The 24,305-nt window shown below is 38.9% G+C and overlaps 1 protein-coding gene across 1 annotated transcript in view; it reads left to right on the forward strand.

Moving 5' to 3' along the window:
- Nucleotides 1–24,305, forward strand: part of Exoc6b (exocyst complex component 6B) — a 456,105-nt gene that overhangs the window by 178,251 nt on the left and 253,549 nt on the right. Inside the window, exon 7 of the mRNA XM_021164559.2 lies at nucleotides 12,547–12,723. Coding sequence (XP_021020218.2) covers nucleotides 12,547–12,723 — 177 coding nt within the window. The remainder of the gene's footprint in view (nucleotides 1–12,546; nucleotides 12,724–24,305) is intronic.

Genomic DNA, 24,305 nt, shown 5'->3' on the forward strand with positions numbered 1-24,305 from the left:
GTGGGCTTTTATGTAGATGTTGGGGATTCAAACTCTAGTTCTCATGCTCCCATGCTAGCAGGTACTTAACCCATTTAGCCATTTCTCTAGCCTCTAACAGAAATGACAACAAACCAAAACACTTTTGTTTATTCTTTGACAGTTTTGTGTGTGTGCGTGTGTGTACATTGATAACTTCAAGCTCCCCTCTCACTCCCTTTGTATACCTCTCCCCAACATGTTTTTCTCCCATTGTCGTGTTGTTTTCTTCTTACTTTTTAGTCCATTTGGTGCTGCCTGCTAGAATAGTGGCTGGTTCTGTTGGGTCGTCTGCAGTAAGTTCATAAATGCAGTGGCTGTGCCGTGTCTGGAAGACAGCATTTCACAGCACTGCATCACATCCACTGGCTCTTATACTTTTACTACACCCTCTTCCATGATGCTCTTCAAGCCTTGGGGTTGCAGCCTTGATGTAGATGTCATACTTAGGGTAGAACGCTTGACAGTCACTTGTTATCAGCGCTTTGACCAGTTATGCATTAACTAGTCTGTTTATTAACCACTACTCACCACAGAGGAAGTTTCTCTGGCTAATGTTTAGAACAGTTAAAAAAAACCTTTGGGTTACATACAACATTTTGAAGGCAATTTAACAACAGCCCATTTAGTAAAACACTAGTAGTTGCCTCCTCTGTCCTGAGCCATGAGGTTTGATCAGGTTTGCATCCAGAGATGAGTTCCTCCCTATGGAGCAGGCCTCAGAGAGAATCAGAAAGCTGTTGGTTACTTCCAGTCTTCATGCAGTATTGCTTCCTGCAAGCAGGTCAGCATTCAGGGCTCACTGCTAGACGATGCTATTGATGACTTTTCTGAATCTCGGGTACTTTAGTTCTGGGTTTCCCTTCTTTCTTTAAGGGCTTTCTGACAACACATTGGCAGATAGAGAGGTACACAAGCTTCTGGAGTCTGCTAGACCTTTGGGACCCAACCACTGAGGCAGGGTAGCATCTATCAGTCTAGGAATATTCTTTTCTCCTTTTTGCAATGAACACGTCAAGAAAACTCAGATGGACACCCACAGTGCATCTGCAAACAGTCTTAGGCTTAATCACTACAGTTCTTCTTGATAAAGAATGCCTCTTACTCAACAGCAAATATACTCAGCTTTGAGTCTCAAGATGCTCACTTCATGGGAAAACCTTGTCTGACATTCTCACTTCCATTCAGAACATAGGCCTTCCACATCCCTGCTGTTGATTCAGACAACATAACCCTTCCACTCTTCACCCAGAGCATCAGCTACTACTTCAGTGGTCATGTGTTTCTCATAGAAAGTATGAACTTGTTGTTCATCATCCACATCAATCCATTTTTGATAGCTACTGGCCAGCCAAAAGATACACAGCTTCATCTTGACACAGCTAGCCACCTAGGTGGTGTCATGAAAAAGAGCTGGTCATAATTTAAAAATTACACGAGAGTCACAAAAATAATGTAGTTGTTTTCCATGCTTCTTTTCTTCTTTAGGAACCATGGAACATTTGCATTTGTAAAATCTAGGAGATGAATCTTTATAGAAATGTATTAGTTAGTGCTAGAAATTTAGATTTTCTCAGTTTTACCACTGACATCTGTCTTATATTGCAGGATCCAGTTGAGATTCAGTGATACATGTAGTTGTCATAGTCGTATAATCTTCTCCAGTCAGAGTCTATCCCTCAGACTTTTCTTCTATGACCTTGATTCCAATCCATTGTTTTAGAGAACTAGTTTGGATTTATATGAAGCTCATATGAAAGTTGGATTAAGGGAGTGCATGGTTAGGATGGACACAGAGTAATGTGTCTTAGTGCATCATATCAAGGTTACACAAGACCCGTGTCACCAATCTTGATTCTTGGTTATGTGGTATCTGTCAGAGCTCTCATGTATAAAGTTATTATTAGTAAGTTTGGAAATTTTTACATGCTTATTGGCTGTATATGTTTGTTCTTGCTCTGTACTGTTATATTTTCTCTGTCTACATGCCTGTCTGTCACAACAGCACACAGTATATAGTCTTCTGGACTTTTACAGTGAGTTTCAAAATCAAGTTGTGTAGAAACTCCTGCTTTATTCTTGTGCAAAATTGTTTGTTTGTTTAACACACTTTGCATCTCTATACATTTTAAAATGAATTTTCCAGTTTCTGTAGAAGTGCTGCTGGGTCTCAGGTCCTCATGTTTGTACTGCAAGCATTCCTATCTATGGAATTCTCTCTCCAGCCCCTCATTTTAATTTTTGGAGGGATGGTTTTGCTATATAGTCTAGGCTATTCTTGGATTCTTCTTGGTCAGATTAAGGTTATTCTTAAACTCTCTGTCCTCCTGTTTCAGCTTTCCAAGTGCTAGAATTACAGGGGTGTGCCATAACACCTGACTTATTAATCCAAAGGGTTTTAAGGCATGCTGTGCCAGGAACTAGGAGTAAAACACTATAATAAAAGACAACACTGTTACTTCTATCATTCAGGAAGTTACAAGGGATAGAAAAATTTTGTGTCGGCTGCTAATGAGGATGACCAAGTAGGTAGGGTTTTGTTTATTTGCTTGATTTAAAAAATCATAACATAATAGCATTTCAAAATTGTGTTTAGGATCCTTTTTAAAATCTAAGATTATGGTGTATATTCTTAGAAAAGTAGCATTTTAAGTATATGTTTTGCAGTTCTTGAAATTGAATATAGGCTCTTACATATGCTATACCACTGAGATATATCCCCAGCTCTGATGTTTATTTTTCTGAGGATTGATTCAACAGAAGGATGCTGGAGGGTGCTAAGTCTTTATGATCAACCTAGCATCAGTCCTTCATGGTCCAGACTTGTCCTGCTGGTCCTTTCAGTTGTTCTTACCTCTCACCCAAATCAGGGCTGTACCAAATTCATTCCTGTTTGTCATAACTTGATTTTTGTTGTTGTTTTTTTAGTTTTTTTGTTGTTCCAAAAAGAGACATTTAGCCACTCCTTATCTTGTCAAATAAGCTACAAATGAAAAAAGGCAGAAAGAAAAAGAGAAAAAGAAAGTCTGTCAACACAGGTCCTTTTTTCTTATGCATCAGGCATTTTTGAACCTTCCCTGGTGAGTTTTCACCATCTTCTAAATTTTGTCTGGTACCTTAAAGATTACAGATATTTTATTTATTTTTGAAATCTAAATTATGTAGACATTCTTTACAATTCCTTATGCTTATATTTGCTTAATTAAAATTTGATCACAAAATATATAAATTATATTTTGATTTTTAAAAAGTTAATATAATAACTATATTCTCCATACTATTTCAAGACATGCATTTTTAAATAAATTGAATAATACTTCTTGATATTTATGTTGTATAAATTAATTCTTAATTAGGTGACACTTATCATTCCTACTTTTATTTACTACATTATGATAGTTCTAGAGTCAAAATTATTTACAGGCCTTATTCTGTATACACTTAGGAGTGTAAATTTGGTCATTCTTGGTAGTCTAGATACCCGCTGTGATAATAAAATTAAGTTTTAGTTAGAGGATGAATAGAAGCCTTCAACATATTGTACAACACCTGGCTTTAAGTTAAAACTGGAAACAGAAGCTTGTGTGCCTGTATAGTTTTACACCTAGCAAGAAGAAAGCATATGTCCTTCTGATCTTAGAGAGATTTTATAAGTTTCAAATGGGTCTCTGGCCCCAAGCCATTCTTGCTGTCATATTTTATTAGTTTAGTTCTTTTCTTTGTATGGAAAGCCTGCATTTTTTTAACATTATTTTTGAAGAATATAACACCATTCAAGTGGATATTGCAATCAATGTTTTAAAGTTTTGCCTGAGTTCATGCAAAGGACTCAGAAAGTATCACAACAGAAAATGTGCAGTAAGCAGTCAGGCAAAGTGGACAGTGGCTGCTCTTTAGCTGTTTGTAATCATTCCAGCTCCCGAGAACACAATAAATGAATTTGGTTTTCTTTTTGAAACAGGTTTTACTAGTGTTTTTTTTTTCCCCCTCCTTTCTTGGTAACAGTAAGGCATTTAAAAATCACATTTATAGACAGGCAATTCAAACTGGAAATTTCAGTGACTTAATTTTGATTGAACCTTTCAGTCTACCCTTTAATTTTTATGAGATATTTGTGTCAGCAGCCTTATTCATTCTTTTATAAGTTAGACTATTTGTAAAGCCTGATGTTTCAGATCAGCCTCATTGTACTTTTTTTCTGTTCTTTTCTCCTATGGTACTCTTTAAAAAAGGTATAGATACTGCATATAGGTCCCATGTTCTCTAACACTTTTTCTGCTGTTGTTCATCAAATTTCAATTTTTGTGGGAAATTTGGATCGGACATTTTATTCACTTTGGTCATTCTACTAGGCTTTTCATAGTTTGACTAAATTGCAAAGATGGTATTGCATTTTCCATGGCTGCTTAAAGTTTTGGGGGTAGGAGAGATTTGATCTCTGTGTCATGATGTTCTTCTGTCCAAGTGTGTGCTGTCCATGAGTGGATAGGGCTGGGGCGGGGGACCTTCAGTGTTAATGGAGGCTGTTGATAAAACAAGGAAACACTGGATTGTGAGGGAATTTTTGGACATGACTTGTTCTGTGTCACTTGGTACTAGGTCCTCTCACAGAGTGATGCCATGAAATAAATGAATGATTTTATTTTATGTTCACTATGTTCATTGATGTTTTGCCTTAATGTATGTCTATGTGAGTGTGTCAGATCCCCTGAAACTGGAGTTACAGACAGGTGTGAGCTGCCATGTAGGTGCTAGGAATTGAATCCAGGTCCTCTAGAAGAGCAGTCAGTGCTCTTAACTGCAGAGCCATCTCTCCAGAGCTTATTTTAATGTTTTTTTTTTTAAACAAATGTATGTAGAGTCTTACTTGACGCGATGACTTCCCCCGCTGCTTTTCAAGCTCTGCCATTACATGTGTGCACTACTACACTTGGGTTTGACCTTTTGACTCTTTGGTAGAAATTCTTAATGTGATCAAATTCAAACTTTGGGATTCTCATCTTTCACAGTGTTTCCTTTTTTACTTGAGCTGTTTCAGGAGGTGGAGTCAAGCCTAGCATAGCAGTTCACATTGTTTTCTCATTGGTATTTCTTCAGTGCAGGTTGGATATTATTAGAAGCTTTCTCTAAACACTGTGTCTTAGAATCTAGATAGAAGTTTTATATTTTCATCACTTCTCATATTTACAAGCTATAATGTTATCCATGTTATGTGTGTGTGTGTGTGTGTGTGTGTGTGTGTGTGTATGTGTGTGTATATATATATTTGTAGACTTGATTTATCAGTAACTTTTACAGTGGAAGACTGAGCCATGATTATAGTTTTCTCCACAGAAGTTGCCTTTCATGTATTGAATTCCCTATCTTTGATTTCAGTAGCAACTTACATGGTCAATGGCATATTCCTTAACTTGGTTGGAGTTCCAGCATCATGCTACAATGTCAAGGTAATTCTCAGGATATACATGTGTCCTGGACTTTCTAGTCAGCCACACTAAAGGTACATGCTTTCTCTGCCAGAAAGGGGTTTTCATCATCATTCTCCCCTTGTCAGTGGACAGCTTAGTTATTGCTCTTCACTTTGATGTGGTCTTTGAATTTTTTTCTCATTGGACTTCCTACAGAAGCCTTTATGTGAAACAGAATGTTTAAATCACAATATGGTTTTCTTTCACATCATTTTTTCATTCAATGCTATGTCTAGTAAGGTATGTAGATATGATATATCATTTTTAATGTGAATATATGAGGAGGGGAAGAGGGGAGAGGACATTGCTGGTGGCTCATCGCTCCTGCAACAACTTGCTTTCAGATTTCTTTTGTTTGCTACAGAACACTGCACGTCACATTCTACACATAGAGCTTATAGTCTTGATTAAATGGTCCATGATGAGAAAACATGTGTGATTATTTTGTTCTCTAGAGAAACTGTTTGTTTGCTTTGGGCTTTGCCTTGAGTTTTTATTTTTGACTTTTTTGAAGTTTAATGCTTAAGTGTGGCGGTTTTAGCTTTATATTACCTGTTAAATAACATGGGGTTTGGTGTCCTTGAATGTGTGGTTCGGCGTGGGGCATCAGTCTGTGGAGACTCAGTCACGCCTTTCCATTGCTCGTGCTTTCCCTGGTCTCTTCTTCCTCTGCTATTCCTCTCATGTGGGTTTTATCTTTTGTTTTTGCCTCCCAGATCTTGGTGTTTTCTTTTTGGATATTCGGATATATATTAGTTTTTAAATTTTTGTTCTTCTATCTCAGGCTCAGAGATCTTGTTCTCTGCTTGTGTACTGTCTGCTAAGGAGCCCATCAAGGCATTCTGTCTTGAGTTTTTGATTTCTGGCACTTCTGCTTTGGTTATTTCTTAGAATTTTCTTCTATCTGCTTACTTTAGCTTTTTGTTCATGTTTGTTATGTGCTTTTCAGTTAAAGCTCTTAACACGGCAGTTATAGGTTTGAAATGTTTCAAGCCATCGTTTCTGTTGTATTCAGTTCTGGGCCTGCTGTGCTTCTTCATTCTCTTTGAACTGCATTGTTGCCTTGTAATTTGTTATTATATCATGCCAGAAGATTTCCTTAATTTTTAAGTTAGCATAACATTATTGTAGTTACCTATCATACTTCTTTAGTGACTATCACTGTCATCTTCATCCCTTGGTATTTGCAGTGTCTCTGATCCTGATAAGGTCTTTCCCACACCTCCTTCTGCTGGTCCTCACTTTGAGGAGCTGCAATGCTGTTCGAGATGATGTCTTTTTGCAGCTTTTTTTTGGTTTACATTTCTGCAGTCATTGTCATATTGATTATTTTTCTCACTGTTGTGACATAGTGCTTGATAAGAACCATTCAAAAAAGAAATTACTCATTTTGGCTCTTGGTTTTAGAGTTTTCTGCTCTTTATTGTGGGGTTGATGTGGAGGAGCAGAGATCTTCACAACATGATGTCTAGGAAGCAGGAAAAGAAAGTTTAGGTCTGAGGTTTGGCTGGTTGGTATTTAGAATCTGAGAATATGCCTCAGTGACTTTTGGTCCTCCAGCCAGGCCCCAAGGCTTCTTTTTCACCTTCATCACATAATAAATTTATCTAGGCATAAATCCATTTATTAGGAAAGAACACTTAGGATTTAGTCCTCTTTGGAAATACTGTCAGATACACCCCTAGATGTTTGCTGTACTAGTCTTTTAATCACCTCTTAATTCAATCAAGCTGTTAGTCAAGATTACCCAGCATAAGTAATGATTTCAGCATCTTTCACATGCTTGCTTAGAGAAGTTTTTATTCAAGTCCTTTGTTCATTTTTATGTTTTGTCGTTGTTGTTGTCGAGTCACAGGACTTTCTTAAATTGTGGTTGTTAGCCCCTTTGAGGGGCACAGATTATAGTTATGTTGTCCACTCTCTGCATTACCTTCAAATTCCATTAGTGCTTTCTTTGATGTTTAGTGACTAATTTTAAAGTGGATAGTGAGCACCTTTCCTAATAAAAAGAGAAAAAAGTGCCAAGGCATTATAATCATACTTTTTTCTCCTATGGATGGACATCCTTTGTAATCGATGTACCCTTACCAAAAATGGCTTTAGATATGACATAATAACACACTTCTGTGCAGAGTCCATGAAAGTAGCTTTTTGTGATCTTGCAATACCTTTTCCTCTCTTTTGATTACTGCTCTATTTTTCCGTCTTTTTGTTTGACTGTGACGTTGGAGATGCCAAATTCCAGATGAAGTCCACTGCTTTGCAGTCCTTTCATGGAAGATCTTTCTCTGCCTGTCTCTGTCTCTCTGTCTCTCTGTCTCTCTCTCTGTCTCTCTGTCTCTCTCTCTCTCTATCTCACATCACCAGTCCTTTAGGCTTTAGACTTAGAATAGGCTAATAATCGCATTTCAGTGTTTATTTCTTTGAAGGAATGAGGAGGCTGATATGAGATTTATCATCCAGCAATAGATTTAGAGAGTCAGGACTAAAGGTTAGGGCTGAAAAGAGGGCAGAGGAGTCAGTGTAGGGTCTAGTTCTTGGAGGTCTGGGTCCTTAGTTTGTCAGGCTTTCTGAGGAGTTTTGTGGAACCAGCTACTGCAGCAACCAGTCGGGGACATCTTTACCTGTCCCGTGTGAGGGTTGCTGTTATTTCTTATGGAGTTAGGAAAGCCCTGGGGTTGACAGTTGAATGTCTTCTGAGTCCCTGAGGTTCTGTTCATTTTCTTCTGGATTTGTAGCCCAGATTTCTGATAAAGCTAGAATGAGGGATGAGGCTTAGGGGTCGGGAGTAGTGTCTTGTGTATATGCACTGTGCTTGCTGCCGGTACTGATGCAGTGCTGGGGTTCTAATGTGTGGCAGCAGCAGGTGCTCCAGGGACTGCATCCGAGCAGTGCTAGGGAGCCCATGCTTCCACAGTCCACAGTGGTGTAGGTTCCTGTCATTGTTAGAGGAAGGCAGCCAGGGTATTTTGTTTTGTTTCAGTTCAAGGTCTTTCATTTGCACTTGTTCAATCTTGCTGATACTACGAGGTATATTTGATTGTTGGTTGTTACTAGATGAGACTATTGCAGGGGAAGCAAAACAAACATGCTTTGGTTATGGAATCAGTAAATTTCAAGGTTTGGATGTAAAATATTTCTTATATCACAAAAATTTGAAAAATCCCAAACCCTGCCCCCCCCCCCCCCCCCCACACACACACACACACACTTATTACTACTTAGCCTTTGCACTCCTCCCTTCACGGAGTTTCTGAGGTCGTTTGTGTACTCTGAACCACTAGAGGTCAGTGTTGTGTCAATAAACGCAGGTGCCTTTGGGTTTTGAGTGTTCCTTTTTTTTAAGGCATTTTTTTTTTCTTGTTATAATTCTTCCTCTTTTCTTTCTTTTTTTTCAATTTTTTATTATATATTTTCTTCATTTACATTTCAAATGCTATCCCAAAAGTCCCCTATACTCTCCACCCACCCTGCTCCCCTACCCACCCTCTCCTACTTTTTGGCCCTGGTGTTCCCCTGTACTGAGGCAGATAAAGTTTGCAAGACCAAGGGGCCTCTCTTCCCAATGATTGCCGACTAGGCCATCTTCTGCTACATATGCAGCTAGAGACACGAGCTCTGGGGTTACTGGGTAGTTCATATTGTTGTTCCACCTATAGGGTTGCAAACCCCTTCAGCTCCTTGTGTGCTTTCTCTAGCTTCTCCATTAGGGGCCCTGTGTTCAGTCTTATAGCTGACTGTGAGCATCCACTTCTGTGTTTGCCAGGCATTGGCATAGCCTCACAGGAGAGAGTCTTCCTTTTGAACTCTGAGTCTTACTGCAAGGTGTCTTGGAGCTGAGAAGTGCATTCCACATTAAGCCTTTGCTTAATGGTGTGCATAGGATGCTTCATAGGTACCAACACTTGACAGTGACAGTTCACATTAGGTAATGCTATGGCTATGTGCAACCCCTGTCTCTTTCTGGTAGGTTATCCTGTAATTTTAGGGGCCAGATCACATTCTCATACAGATTCCATTTGTCATTTGCTGCATTCATGTAGAAACTTGTATCTCACTTGTACACTTGTACTGTGTGTGTGTGTGTGTGTGTGTGTGTGTGTGTGTGTGTGTGTTAGGTGTCTGGAATGAGGCTTCCTGCAGTGGGAAAGAATTTCTTATTTTCAATTTGAGAGAATCATTATTTACTGTTCTTATGCCATTTTTACCTGTGTATCCAGCAGGTTCATGGTATCACCTTAATGATTCTTCGTTTAGCCCATAATTTTCATGGTCTCTGTTCTGAAGGTAGCTTCACTGTCTAGCTATCAAGACCAGAATACTTTGAGTTGTTCTCATTTCATTTCTTCTCTATCATGTTCAGCTCGCAATTTAACAAATCAGTTGTCTCCAGTGTGCACTGCTACCACATGTGGTTCTCATCATTATTTGAGTTGTTACAATGATCTGTTACTTTTCCTGCTTTTAGTATATTTGACCAGAGTTGACTACTCTTTGTATTACAAAGCTAACACTGCTGGGCTTGGTGGCACACTTGGGAGGCAGAGGCAGGATAATTTCTGAGTTTGAGGCCAGCCTGGTCTACAAAGTGAGTTCCAGGACAGCCAGGGCCATACAGAGAAACCCTGTCTCGAAAAAACCACCCCCCCACAAAAAAAAAAAAGCTGACCCTATAATTCTCACTTTGGTGTTCTGAAAGAAAGTAGAAAAAGAAGGAAACAAGCAGCCACTTTGCAATTGAAAATCTGCTTTTTGGAATAGGAAGGCGTGGAGATCCCGATTCCTGAGTCCTTGGTGTGTGGTCTGTAGTGGGTGCAGTGCTGCCTCACTGAGAGGTGTAGAAAGAATGCTGAACTTAACCTGAGATCATGAATGCTTGTCTTTTGTATAGACCTGAATTGTTTGTGAATGCTTGCTCTAGTTTAGTTTGTTACTGAAGGCATGGATTTGATGTAAGTGAACCCAGAATGTCAATGGATAATATGCAGAGAAACAAGTTTGTGCATTGATTCAAATCTCTGGAATGTAGATTCTTTTTTACTTTGTTTTGGTTGAAACTAGCTCACATAGTTCTAGTTTTTCTGGCCGGTTATAGTTGTTTCATTTGACCAGAGTCTTAACTAACTTCTAATATGAAGATTTATCTTGAATTCCTTAATCTCATTTAGATTCAGTGACACTTATTTTCTCATGAACTAATTTCAGCTTGGCATTGAAGAGAAATATATTGATTTATAAGAAGTCATGAGCTCCAAATCTTGCACCTTGGCATGGTACAGAAAGGCTAGGTTTCCTGGAGAAATGCTTCTGGAGCACTCTGGGCTTAAACAGATTACACAAGTTGATGTTGTTATTGTTGTTTCTTCTTTTCCTCCTCTTCCTCCTCCTCTTCTTCTTCCTCCTCCTCTTCTTCTTCCTCCTCCTCTTCTTCTTCCTCCTCCTCTCCCTCCTCCTCCTCTTCCTCCTCTTCTTCTTCCTCCTCCTCTCCCTCCTCCTCCTCCTCTTCCTTCTCCTCCTCTTCCTTTCTTTCTCTGCCTCTGCCTCTCTTCCTTCTTCCTTACCTCCCTCCCTCTCTCTAATCTCTCTCTCTCTCTCTCTCTCTCTCTCTCTCTCTCTCTCTCTCTCTCTCTCTCTCTCTCTCTCTCTCCAGGTTTCTCTGTGTAGACCTGGCTGTCCTGGAACTTGCTTTGTAGACTAGGCTGGCCTCAAACTCACAGAGATCAGTTTGCCCCTACCTCCAAGTGCTGGGAAAAAAGACATGTGCCACCACCATCTGGCTACCCAAGTTTCTTAAAGACAGTATCATTACCTATTTTTTCTTTCTCTTTTACATTTTTTCATGTGTGTGGTATGTATGTATGTATGTATGAATGCATGTATGTATGTTTACTTGTGCCTGTGGAGGCTCTTTATTGATGTTGGGTTTTCTTTGATTATTTTCCACTGCATTTATTGGTCAGAGTTTTTCACTTGAACCTAGAGCTTGCTGCCTTGGCTGATCTCACTTGCCATATTGCTACAGGGATCTCCTGTCTCTGCTTCTCAAGGATATACAAAATGCATTGTGTCTGTTGATATGGCCACAGAACCCTTGTTTTGGAAAATATTTGCCCAGTTCTTGGGCTGTTGGTATAGTGAAGGATGACTGTCTGTACCTTAAGAGATCATCCTTTGAGCCTCTTCCTACTACTCACTGGTGGTGTAACTTGGAGCAAGCCCTTTGTAATACAAATTTTCTGAGAGTGGCTAAGTTGACTTGTAGCTGCACTTGGTGGCTAGAGATTTTATTGTTGACACTGGATTGGGTATTCTCTTAATTAATTTTGCTAGGTAGGTGTATTTTAAATTCTAAAGAGTAAGTCCTTTAAAATCCTTTTCAATAGGCTACCTTTGCTAGTCCAGAATACTTCCTGAGAAAATATGTCTTAAGATAATTTATTATCTTGATTATATTTATTGGTTTCATATTAAAAAACTCCTATACTTAAAGTTATCACAGTTAATTCCAAGTGATTGTCTATCTTCTATCATTTTGGTTTCAATATTTCTTTTCTTTGTAAGAGATAACTGCTAGACGTTTGTACCATGCCCTTGGTACATGCATGGTAGGTGAATATGGAATGGGTAGAGTTATTACTGGTTGCTTAGCAAATACTTAAAATGACCCATGATAATATCACCAAATTATCTTTTTTCTGTATTGACTTTGAGAAGAGCTAATACAGGAAGGCTCCAGGGCAAAGGAATGTATGTTAACCTGAATTTGTGGGTGTAGATCAGGAATCCCAGCACTGGGGAGTGACACTAGGAGGATTAGGGTTCAAGGCGTTCCTCCATGCCATAGCAAATGTGAAGCCAGTTCGGGCTGCGTAAGACTCCATTTCAGACAACATGTATGCATTACTGTGTTTAATTTTACTCAGGTCAAAAAATTAATACATTAAGAAATCTTTCTTTCCCTACAATTACAGGTATTGATTTGCTCAAAATTAGTTTCTTGGAAACTTGGGGATCTTTTCTTCTATTTTTCATTATTTTCTGTATTTTCTTTATGTTCTAGGCACAACAACAAAGAAACCTGGATAACATTGTCTTGCAACAGCCTAGAATAGGTAGCAAAAGAAAATCTAAGAAAGATGTTTATACAATCTTTGATGCAGAGGTGGAGAGCACAAGTCCAAAGTCTGAACAGGATTCGGGAATTCTGGATGTGGAAGACGAGGAGGATGACGAAGAGGTAAGAAATATTTAAGTTGGTGAAATGAGGCAAGTTTTTGATGTTTGAAATATGCTTATTCACTTAATAGCTATGTGATTTTCAGAACATTATGTGGTGTTAAAGTTTATTTATCCCCGATTTAAAGAAATTGAAGCTGCACAAAGGTAATTTACATTAAAAATTTAAAAAAATCCCTATTTTTGATTCCTACTGATAGGCTACTCCATCCAGGGATGGAAAGGGGTGTTGGCCCGACTCAGAGCCCAGGGAGAAAGCAGATTCCTCTGAGTCTGAGGCAGTCTCTGAGATCAACAAAAGATAGTACTTCTTTTTCTTTTCTTTTTCTCCTTCCTTCTATTCATTGTAGAAATTGATAGCATTCTTTATGGCATTTTCCTAGGAGCGTATTCAGTATGTTTTCTATACTTTGTTCATGCTCAGCCTCTCATTTTTGTCTTTTGTCCCTAACTCCCTTCATTGGTGCCTTCTTCCTCAAAGGTCCCCTGATAATTTTCATCTTACCTATGTGTATGTTTTAAAGTCTGAATGCTACAGATGAGAGAAAACATTTATTTTTTTCTAGAGTTAGGTTTATTTTGCTTAACATGATAATCTTATTTATGAGTGCCACATTTTTGGTGTAAAATTTTTTATATTTACATAAGATATAGTCAACAAATTATAGTTTTTGTCTTATTTTCATTACTTTTCATTGACAGCTTCATTGTGGAATTATTATTATTATTCCTTATAGGCTTAAGAGAATCAAGTTGGCCTGTTTAATTGTTTTGGATGAAAAATGAAGTCAAGTCATCTATAAAATATTAGCAGTTTTTTCTTAATGACTTAGGGACTATCATGAGTAAAGCACTTTTCCATTATTTTTCATATTTAACTGATTGTAGTCATCACTTTTACTTAAAATGCATTCTCTGTTAGGGTATGTTTATCATGTAAATAGTTACACCAATAACGGAACTGTTTGAAAGCAACAAGGCTTGGTGGCAAAGATGAGATCTCTGCTACTAGGATGATTGAAGTAGGAGGATCTCAAAGTCAGGGCTTCTTTTTTATGTGTGCAGAGTTAGTTCCAGGCCATTTTGGAAAGCTTAGTGAGGCCCTGTCTGAGTAGAACAGGCTGGCATAATAGCTGTATGGCAGTGCTTACAGACTACGCATGAGGTGCTCAATCCCGAGAATGCCAAAGAAGCTTAAGTTTCACTCATATGTCTAGTGTACATAGATAGTAAGGCATCTTAGTAAGTTACCACTGCAATAAAGTTTATTCAGTGTTTGTCTTGAGATTATAATGTAATTACCACATATTTTTCTTTCTTCCTTCCCTTCAAACCTGCTGATATGTTCCTCCATGTTCTCCTTCAAAATCGTGTCCTCTTTTTTTCTCTAATTGCTATTGTATGACCTGCTCAGTCTCTATTATGTTACTTGTATACATGTTTTCAAAGTTGACCATTTGGCCCTGGACTTCCGGTTTGTGTGCTCTTCCCTGGTAAAGACGACCTCTTTCCCGCCTAGCTTTCCTCTGTTGCTGTAGTTCTTGGTGTAGGGTTGAGGCTTCATGGGCTTTGCTGTGTTCACTGGTTTTGTCCTCCTTCAGATCATATTTGGGTTGTCATGTTGGTGAGACTTCACGGGTACAACTTCTGATGTTAGTAGGAGACAATCTCACAACAGAATCCCCAATCCTCTTTCTCTTACAGCCTTTCATACCCATCCTCCTTAAATGTTCTCTGAGCCTTGGGTGTGGCAGTTTTGTAGATGGATCCACTGGGACTGCGCTTCGCAACTTTGGATTTTGATAGTTGTGGTTTGCTGTATTGTTTTCAGTCTGTTACAAAGAGAAGTTTCCTTGATGAGGGATGAAGACTACACTTACCTAGGGAGAAAAGGCCAGATAATTACAGATTATGCTAGTTTAAAGAAAAATACTGGTTGTATATTTTTTTTCCAATAACCATGACTTCATTAGCACTGTGTAGTTATCAAGATTTCTAGTACTAGTTGTGGTTTCCTTCTTGTTAAGTGGGGCTTAGGTCTAATTAGAGGGTTGTTGGCTACTGCTTAAGGCCAACAAAAGAGCTGTTGGTTACCATCTAGGTATGTATGCCACTACTGCATTCTTCAGGTAATCAGTCATACCATGCTGTTAGATGATGTGGTTCATAGGTATCAGAATTGGATAGGACTGTTAATTGCCTCCCTCCTTTGAAAGCTTGCATGGTGCCTTCTGGTACTATGGATATTACTCCTTAGAGAGACATTCAGTTTAGTTCCAGCTTAGAGATCTGTGCACCTTGTTTCTGAGGCGCATGGCACCTTCAGCAATAGAGGTTTACTTTCTACCTCTTGGTGGCAACCAAGGGTAGCAGTGAATATGACTGAGCAAGAATCTGTGGAGTCCGATGTCAAGTTCTTTGGCTATATACCAAGGAGTTATTATATTGCTAGGTCACATGGTAGATTCATTTCTTTAAAAAATACTTTTATTTCAATTGTATGAATATTTTGCCTTCATGTATATCTGTTTGCCATGTGTGTGCCTGGGTCCTTTGTAGGTCAGAAAAGGGCATCAGATCCCCTTGAACTGGAGTTATCGGCAGCTGTGAGCTGCCATGTTCAGCTGGGAACTGAATTCAGGTCTTTTGAAAGAGTTGGTTCTCTTAACCGCTGAGATGTCTCTCCAGCTCCTAGCTTATTTTTATTTCTTTTGAGAAATCTCCATACCTGTTTCCATAGTGGCTGTACCAGTTTGCAATCCCACCAAGAGTAATAAGGATGTCCTTTCTCCCATATCCCTTCTAGAATTTGATGTCAGTTATTTTGTTGATCTTTGCCATTCTGGCACGGATAAGAAGAAATCTCAAAGTTGTTTTGGTTTGTATTTCCCCAATTACAATGGATAATGAATATATATATATATTTTTTTGAGACAGGGTTTCTCTGTATAGCCCTGGCTGTCCTGGAACTCACTTTGTAGACCAGGCTGGCCTTGAACTCAGAAATCCGCTTAGCCATTTATTTTTTTCTTCTTTTGAGAACTCCCTGTTCAGGTGCCAAGGCCATTTTTCTAATGGGTCTTTTTTGTTTTTTGGGGGTTTTTTTTTTTTTGACTCTGTTTTCTGACTTCTTTTTCTGTTCTGGATATTAATCGTTTGTTAGTTGGAGAGCTGGTAGAGATACTCTGCATTCTATAGAATTCCTCTTCACCCCATTGATTATTTCTTTAGCTGTGTGGAAGCTTTTTAGCTTTATGAAGTCTTTTCAATTGTTGACCTTAATTTTTGGATAAATGGAGTCCTAGTAAGAGTGTCCTTTCCTACATCTTTATCATGTAGGGCACTGTGTATGTTTTCTTTTAGCAGTTCTAGTGTTCCATGTTTCATGTTTACATCTTTGATCAGTTTGGAATTAGTGTTTGTGCAAGGTGATAGATACGGGTATATGAGTGTAACTTCATTGTTCTGCCTGAAGACATTTCCAGCACTGTTTGCTGAAGTTGCTTTCTTTTCTTCAGAGTATGTGTTAGGTGTCTTTGTCAAATATTAAGTGGTTGAGGTTACATGGACTCTTGTTTGGGTCTTAGATTTTATTTGATTAGTGTGTATATATCTGGTTTTATTCTGGTACCAGAATGTTCTTATTATTATGGCTCTGTAATGTGTTTTAACACTAACATTGTAATTCCCACAGCATTGTTCTTTCTTTGAATTGTTCTGACTACTAGGGTTTTTTTGTGGTTTGCATGAATTTTAGGATAGTTGTTTTGCTATTTCTGTGAGGAATGAGAGGAGGATTTTGATTGGAATTGCAATGAATCTGTAAATAACTTTTGGTAGAATGGTCATTTCTTTCCAATAACTGGGCTACTTAGGTAGTGAGAAATCTTACTAGGGATCTACCTACTTCCCATTGCAAAAAGTTTTTTGAGTGCTCTTTAGTGGGTCATTTAAAAAGACTTTACCACTTACCTGATAAGATTGAACGTGTTAGAGTGGACTTGATCCTCTAAAACTTACTAGCCTTTTCTTCTGTTGCATGCAGTATCTTTTTGTGAGGGTGTAGATCCACACTGGACATAGAAACAGCTATCAGACTCCTCACAAATGCACAGGAATCCAGCATACTTGCCCTCTCAAGGAAGATGAGTTAGGCTGAAGAGGTGGTTCAGTGATGTAGAGTGCTTGCTGTTTTTGCAGAGGCCAAGAATTTGCTTCCCAGCACCCACATTCAGTAGTCCGGGTGTGGGTGTGGGATGAGGAGCATGTTACAGCTGACTCTAACTTCAGCATGCACACACATGGGGATAAAGTTGAGGTAATCCTTTTTAATATTTTGCATGTCCAAAACATTTGGATGTTTAATGTTTTAATGTTTAATGGAGTGAAGTTTGCACTGTGGTTTATGGAAACAGAAGCTAGTCACAGTCTAAACCCTTAGAGAATATATACCCAAAATACTGACTGGAGGGGAAAAGCAGAAAATAAAATATATACCCAGTTCTGATGTATCAACTATGGTTCTTCTGTGTAGGAGTCAGTCTTCATTACTAATTCCCTGACATTCCCAAGGTTGTCCCTTTGAGTCTGTGGGCCATGTTCCTTTGCTTTATCCAGTGAGGTTCAGAGAGAATGAAAACGGTGGAGGAAATGAAATATATTGGCAGGAGCCTCATAAAAGAAGTATTAGAAGAATGTACTAAGAAGGTAATATTTTAATTGACCCCCACAGCCCAGTCAGACACCAGTCTGCATTAGAGATGTGCTGACTGAGCTCTTAGAACAAGAATTCAGCACTTCACTTTCTAATGGCATCCTATCTTAAAAAAATCCCTACCTTATATTTATTTACTTCTCAGTTTGAATCTTCTTCAAGTGCACATTCTTAATCTCAAACCTCATGTAGAGAATTATTTGTTTAGATGTCTCCAAACTGGCTTCTTGGCATAGTTCTTGCATGTTGTGAATAAATTCCTGTGATAAGGGCTTTCGTGACCTACTGTGACGTTCTGACCTTCATTCTTGTCGTTCTTCAGCCGGCCTCATTGAGAGCAGCATAGTTTTTGAAGTAACTTGGAACCCAAAAGCAGGGTAACTATGGCATAGACTCCTACAGGGCAAGGTTCTTAGTCTATTAGTGGTCACATATTACCTTGAAAGCTTGACACAAACATCAGTGTTTCTTCCTAGGATGTGTGTATTTGTGTGAGAATGTAAGTTCAAGGATTTGGGAAATGCATTGACCCTAGGAGCCAAATGAAAATTTCTAATGTAGAGCAGCTCTTCTTGAACTTATGTGTGCTTAGGCCTCCCTAGGACTCACATTAAGATATAGATTCTGGGCATTACATTAAGATGCAGGTAGAGATGAGCCTGGGAGAGCCTATATTCTTACCAAGGTTCCCTGTGAAGGTGGTGTCTTTGGTCTCTGAGTATACTTTGAGATAGAAGGCTGAATAGAACCTTGAGGAAACTTTTCAAAATGCATGAGTAGAAGCTTGTCACAAAATGCTTGAGTTCCATTTTGAATTTTCTATTGAAATGTTTTAAAGTATTTTGTGGAAGTAAATACAGTATTTAGCCATGTGCATGTTTCTATCTGTAACCTCAACATTTGGGAGATGGCAACAGACAGATCTCAAGTTTAAGGCTAGCCTTAGCTCTATAGTGAGTTTGGGGCCAGCCTGGGGTATGGGAGACTTTCTTCAGAACCCCAAAAAACTAACTAACCAAAACAAACAAACAAATGCACCAAAAGAAAATAAGGGAACAATTTAAAATGCAGTACTCAAAGGAGAATTATATTTTGCTTTTTAAAACTCTATAACTTATACTATCAAGAATGGTTCTAACTTAGTAAGTTTATGAATCTGATTTTTTTTCTCCCGTGGTTGGCATCTGGGGTACATATGCATATGTGTACATGTGAAGCCAAAAGTTGCTAAGGTGCCTTCCTCAGCTTCTTCCCATGGTATTTTTGTAGACAATCTTTCTGTGAATCTGTAGATCACTTATTCTGCTTTCACTAGTCTAGTTGGCCACCAAGCCCTGGGGATCCTTTTGTCTCTGCTTCTCCATCCTTAGGATCATAGGCATGCATCACTTTCGCACTTTACCAACACAACTATCTCCCAGACTTCTTTCCTATGCTTTTAATGGGCACATCTTTAATATATTCTTTGAATAATGGCATTTTAGGGTGTTTACTATATCTTTACCTTAATGATGGCCTGATTAGAAATCAGGGAATGAGGTCAATAGGAAAACCCAAACATTTACAACATAGCCATCCATACACAAAACAGATAGTTAATAGATCATTAAAGTTAATTTTGGGCTAGGGATGGAAGAAGCTGAATAGCTTGGGGGAAGTGAAGAATGAAATGAAGCCTTGAGTTTGTCATTGTGGGTGGAAACTAGTCCTCATGTTAAAGCAGATAGCATAGTCTCACTCTCCTCAACTTATTGCCTTGTGATGGACTTAGTCTCTTACCACTGAGCACGGTTGCAAAGAAAAGTATTTGTGGTAACAGTTCTTTGTGCTTTTTAAATTTTTGGAGAAGGTAATGAATGGGATGTAATCATGATGCGCTTTGCATAGCTAGTCATATCTGGCATTTAACCGTTTCTATGGACATTTAATTACATTGATTTTAATTTTTTTAGTGAAACTATGTGTGATATAGAGAGATTGCTTTATATGAATCTGCAATAGACCATCATATATCTGATATCTTCTCTAACTGCCCATTTGAAACTTCTTAAAAAAACTGAGAATATTTTTAAATTGCATATTTATCAGCAATACCATTTTGGGATCACTTGAAGATAAAATGCAAAGAAGCTTGAAGCTGATAAGCCTATGCAGAGGTAGACTATGATATCACTTGAGAGTGGGGCTGCTGTGAGCATAATATGGCATCCAATGCCACTCTCATGTAACAGTTACAGCAATGTAATTATGTGCTTTTAAAAAAATAAATGTGAGCTCTAAGTAGACATCCTTTTTGGTAACTTGTGTTTGCATGAACTTAAAACCCTAAGACTTTTCTGAAATAGGGAAGCAGTGTGCGTGGAGTAGCTTGAAAGAGCAAGGTGTATGTATGATTTCCTCTTCTTTCTTGCTTCTCAAGAGCTTCTGCAACCTCAGAATGCTTTGTTAGTGCCACATATAGTACCTACTTCATATTCTAGTCTATAGCTCTTGTAATTTGTACATAAACAGTTAAGGATAATGGTTATCATGACATCCACACCACCTGGGGTAAAAGCATCCAGAATACAATAAAGGTCAAGTTAATGTTGTCCGAATGATTCAAGTGAATCACATTAGGGTTAGCTCTTCCAATTCTCACTCCTCCTTTCAGGCAGGGATCCCATCACTCAGGAGATAGAAGCAGTTGGATCTCTGTGAGTTCAAGGCCAGCCTTGTCTACTGAGTGAGTTCCAGGACAGCCAAGGCTACATAGAGAAACCTCGTCTTAAAAAAACAAAACAAAAATCAAAAACAAAAAAGCAGCAGAGTTAGCAAGAAGAACTGCAAATTCCCTTACAACTGTATGCAGTTAGATCCTTTAGGAATTTTCTGACTGTGGTGAGTGGTAGGGTTGTTAACACAGTCATGGCCTAAGGATTAACAGCCAGACATTAACCTTTCCAAGTGAAAAACCAAAGTTTCTGTAGGTTGCTTCTCCTAAGCCTCTCTTTGTCTTTTGGAAGCCGTGAGCAGTATCCTCACATTGCTTTTCATTTTGTATGTTTCTTCCTGCCTGTGTCTCTTTCCCTTTTTTGTAAGGACACCAACATGACTTAAATCCCATTTGTTTTTAAAAGCCATGTCTCCAAATAGTCATATTAGGAAATAGAGCTTCAACATAGGAGTTGCTGGGGAGACACAGTTCAATTGTTAATACAGGTCGAGTGGAAAGTGTACAAATAATACATATTTAGGAAGTATAAGTTCTGTTACCTTTGTGCTTTTGCAGAAAATGATACAAATTTATCCTGTCTTCCATTAAAAATAACGCTACTCCAGTGCCAACATAATTATTGTAAAGCACATTGGCAGGTGGTTGCAGAAAATGGGCATCATTTGTCAGAAAGTTAGAGTGAGATACAGGGCACTTCATGTTCATTAATCAAATCAGCAGCTGTGAACCTGTTCTTGGCCAGCACAATGTGTTAAAAATGTTTAAATTGCCAGGTGGTAGTGGTTCACTCCTTTAATCCCAGCACTGAGTTTGAGGCCAGCCTGGTCTACAGAGTGAGTTCCAGAACAGCTACAGCTACACAGAAAACCTGTCTTGAAAAACAAAACAAACAAAAATAAATTAAATTAGTAGCTGTGTTAGTGTACTAATTTGACAAACTATTTTGATAGACAGTTTATAAGGATGTCGTGCTTATCTTGAATCACACGTGTGGCTGATTGTCTCTTACTTTGGGGCTATGATAAAATGGCACATGGTAGGAGGTAGCGTGTGGTAGAACACTACTGCTCCTCATCAGAGAGAGGGAGGGAGAGAGAAGGAGGCTAGAGAGAGAGTGCATATTAATTCAAGGGGCCAGAGTCTTAATATCCTCCTGAATGGCATATCTTTAGTGACTAACATCCTTTTATGCTTCAGAGCCTAAATGTTCTACTACAAACAGTGCCATGGGCCAGTGACTAAGTTGTTAGCATGCAGACTTTTGAAGAACATAAAAGATTGTACCATAGCAGTTGTCATGTTTAAATTTAAAAATAATTTAAAAAATAATGCTTTTATTGGGCTGGAGAGATGGGAATCTTTTCTTTTTTCTTTTATTCATTAGTTAATTTATTCACTTTAAATCCTAATTACAGCCTCCCTTCCTCCTCTCCTCCCACTCCCACCCTTCTTTTCAGAGAAGGGGTGTTGTGTTCATCCTCCCATCCTGTATCAACCTATCCTGGCCCATCAAATCTCATCAGGACCAATTCCATTCTTTCCCACTGAGGCCAGTCAAGGCAGTCATCCTGGGGAAGGGATCCAAAGGCAGGCAACAGAGTCTAAGTCAGAGACTGCTCCACTCTAGTTGTTGGGAACTAGCATGAAGACCAAGCTGCATATCTACTACATATGTGTAGGGGCCCTAGGACCAGTCCATACATGGTGTAGTCTCTGAGAGCCCCCATGGCCCTAGGTGAGTTAGCTCTGTAGGTCTTCTTGTGGTGTCCTAGACCCCTCTAGCTCCCTCGGTCTTTCCCCTAACTCTTTCACAAGACTCCCTGAGCTCTGCCTAATGTTTGGTTGTGGGTCTCTGCATTTGTTTCCACCAGTTGCTGGATGAAGCCTCTCATATCATAGCTGTGCTAGGCTCCTGTCTGCAAGCATAGGAGAGTATCATTAATAGTGTCAGGGGTTGGTTCTCTCCCATGGGTTGGGTCTGAAGTTGGGCCAGTCATTGTTTGGCCATTCCCTCAATCTCTGATTTCAAGCTAAGCTATAGGGTAGTAATAACTACATGGTATTGGTATAGAAACAGACAGATTGATCAGTGGAATCGAATCAAAGACCCAGAAATGAAATAAACCCACATACCTACAGACACTTGATTTTTGACAAAGAAGCCAAAAGCCATACAGTGGAGAAAAGAAATAATCTTCAATAAATAGTGCTGTCTAACTGAATGTCTACATGTAGAAGAATACAAAAAGATTCATATTTATCACCTGTACAAAACTGAAATTAAAGTATATCTGAGACCGAAACATAAAACTGGGTGCACTAAATCTAATAGAAGAGAAAGTGGGGGAATAGCCTTGAACATATCGGTTCAGGAGACAACTGCAGCTCAGGCACTAAGACCAAGAATTACTACATGGGACCTCATGGCTCATTTGTTTTCACAGAAGACCATAGTCACTCATAAATGTCTGTTAACTCTTATTCCAGAGGATCTGAGACCCTCTTCTGGTTTTCTCAGGCACTGCATGCATGTGATGCACAGACATACATGCAGGCAAAGTACCTATACACATAAAATAAAAATAAATACATAATTTATAAAATAATGTTTTATTCATTATGTTGAGAATTTCATATAATATTTGATCATATTTATCCCTCCTCCAGCTCTTCTCATATAATGTTCTCCATCTTCCTTTGTACTCAATTCTATTTTTTTAAAAATATTTTTTATTACATCTTTTCCTCAATTACATTTCCAATGCTATCCCAAAAGTCCCCCATACCCTCCCCCCACTTCCCTACCCACCCATTCCCACTTTTTTGGCCCTGGCGTTCCCCTGTACTGGGGCATATAAAGTTTGCATGTCCAATGGGCCTCTTTTTCCATTGATGGCTGACTAGGCCATCTTTTGATACATATGCAGCTAAAGTCAAGAGCTCCGGGGTACTGGTTAGTTCATAATGTTGTTCCACCCATAGGGTTGCGGATCCCTTCAGCTCCTTGGGTACTTTCTCCAGCTCCTCCATTGGGGGCCCTGTGATCCATTCACTAGCTGACTGTGAGCATCCACTTCTGTGTTTGCCAGGCCCTGGCATGGTCTCACAAGAGACAGCTATATCTGGGTCCTTTCAGCAAAATCTTGCTAGTGTATGAAATGGTGTCAGCGTTTGGAAGCTGATTATGGGGTGGATCCCTGGATATGGCAGTCTCTAGATGGTCCATCCTTTCATCACAACTCCAAACTTTGTCTCTGTAACTCCTTCCATGGGTGTTCTGTTCCCCATTCTAAAGAGGGGCATAGTGTCCACACTTCAGTCTTCATTCTTCTTGAGTTTCATGTGTTTAGCAAACTGTACCTTATATCTTGGGTATCCTAAGTTTTGGGCTAATATCCACTTATCAGTGAGTACATATTGTGTGAGTTCCTTTGTGATTGTGTTACCTCACTCAGGATGATGCCCTCCAGGTCCATCCATTTGGCTAGGAATTCTATTCAATTCTACTCAATTCTATTTTGTTTTTCTGTCTAAAAAAAATGAAACAAAACAGAAAGACAATGAACAATAAACAAAAGCCCATAGAGTTCAATTTGGACTGACTGCGTACTCCTGAGCAGGGGCAGGTGTCACTTTTTAAGTGAATTTACATAAAAGTCAGGACTTTTCTACTTGAGACTCTTCCTCATCATAGGAAGTAACAAACTGAACCCCAGCAGCAAGGTGGCAGACTCTCTGAGGGACTGCCTGCCTGCAAGCAGTAGCTGCTGTTCATTGCCTTATCCTATTTCTGAGGGAAATAGGATATTGTCTGTATTAGCTCTTCATCCAAAAATGAGAGATGAGAAGATAGTGTTTTATCATACTGATTAGCAGCCCTAGGTATTTCTTTTGTGATATCTTTTGATTAGCAGAGTACACTGTGAAATGATGGCAGCCTTTTTCATGTGCTCCCAACATTACCTATGCTTATAGTTAGATGTAAAGCAGGTGTTTGTACACATTAACCAGGTGACAAAAGGAGCGTTAGAAGGGTGAATGGAAACTTTAGAGATATTTTAAACATGTTATTTTTTATTTTATTTACATTCTTTCAGATACATCACTTAGAATATATGTGTTGCTTATCTCCTCTCTGTGGCATCACTATTGA

This window comes from Mus caroli, unplaced genomic scaffold (assembly GCF_978045245.1).
Source record: "Mus caroli unplaced genomic scaffold, Mus_caroli_1 scaffold_7, whole genome shotgun sequence".
Lineage (NCBI taxonomy): Eukaryota > Metazoa > Chordata > Mammalia > Rodentia > Muridae > Mus > Mus caroli.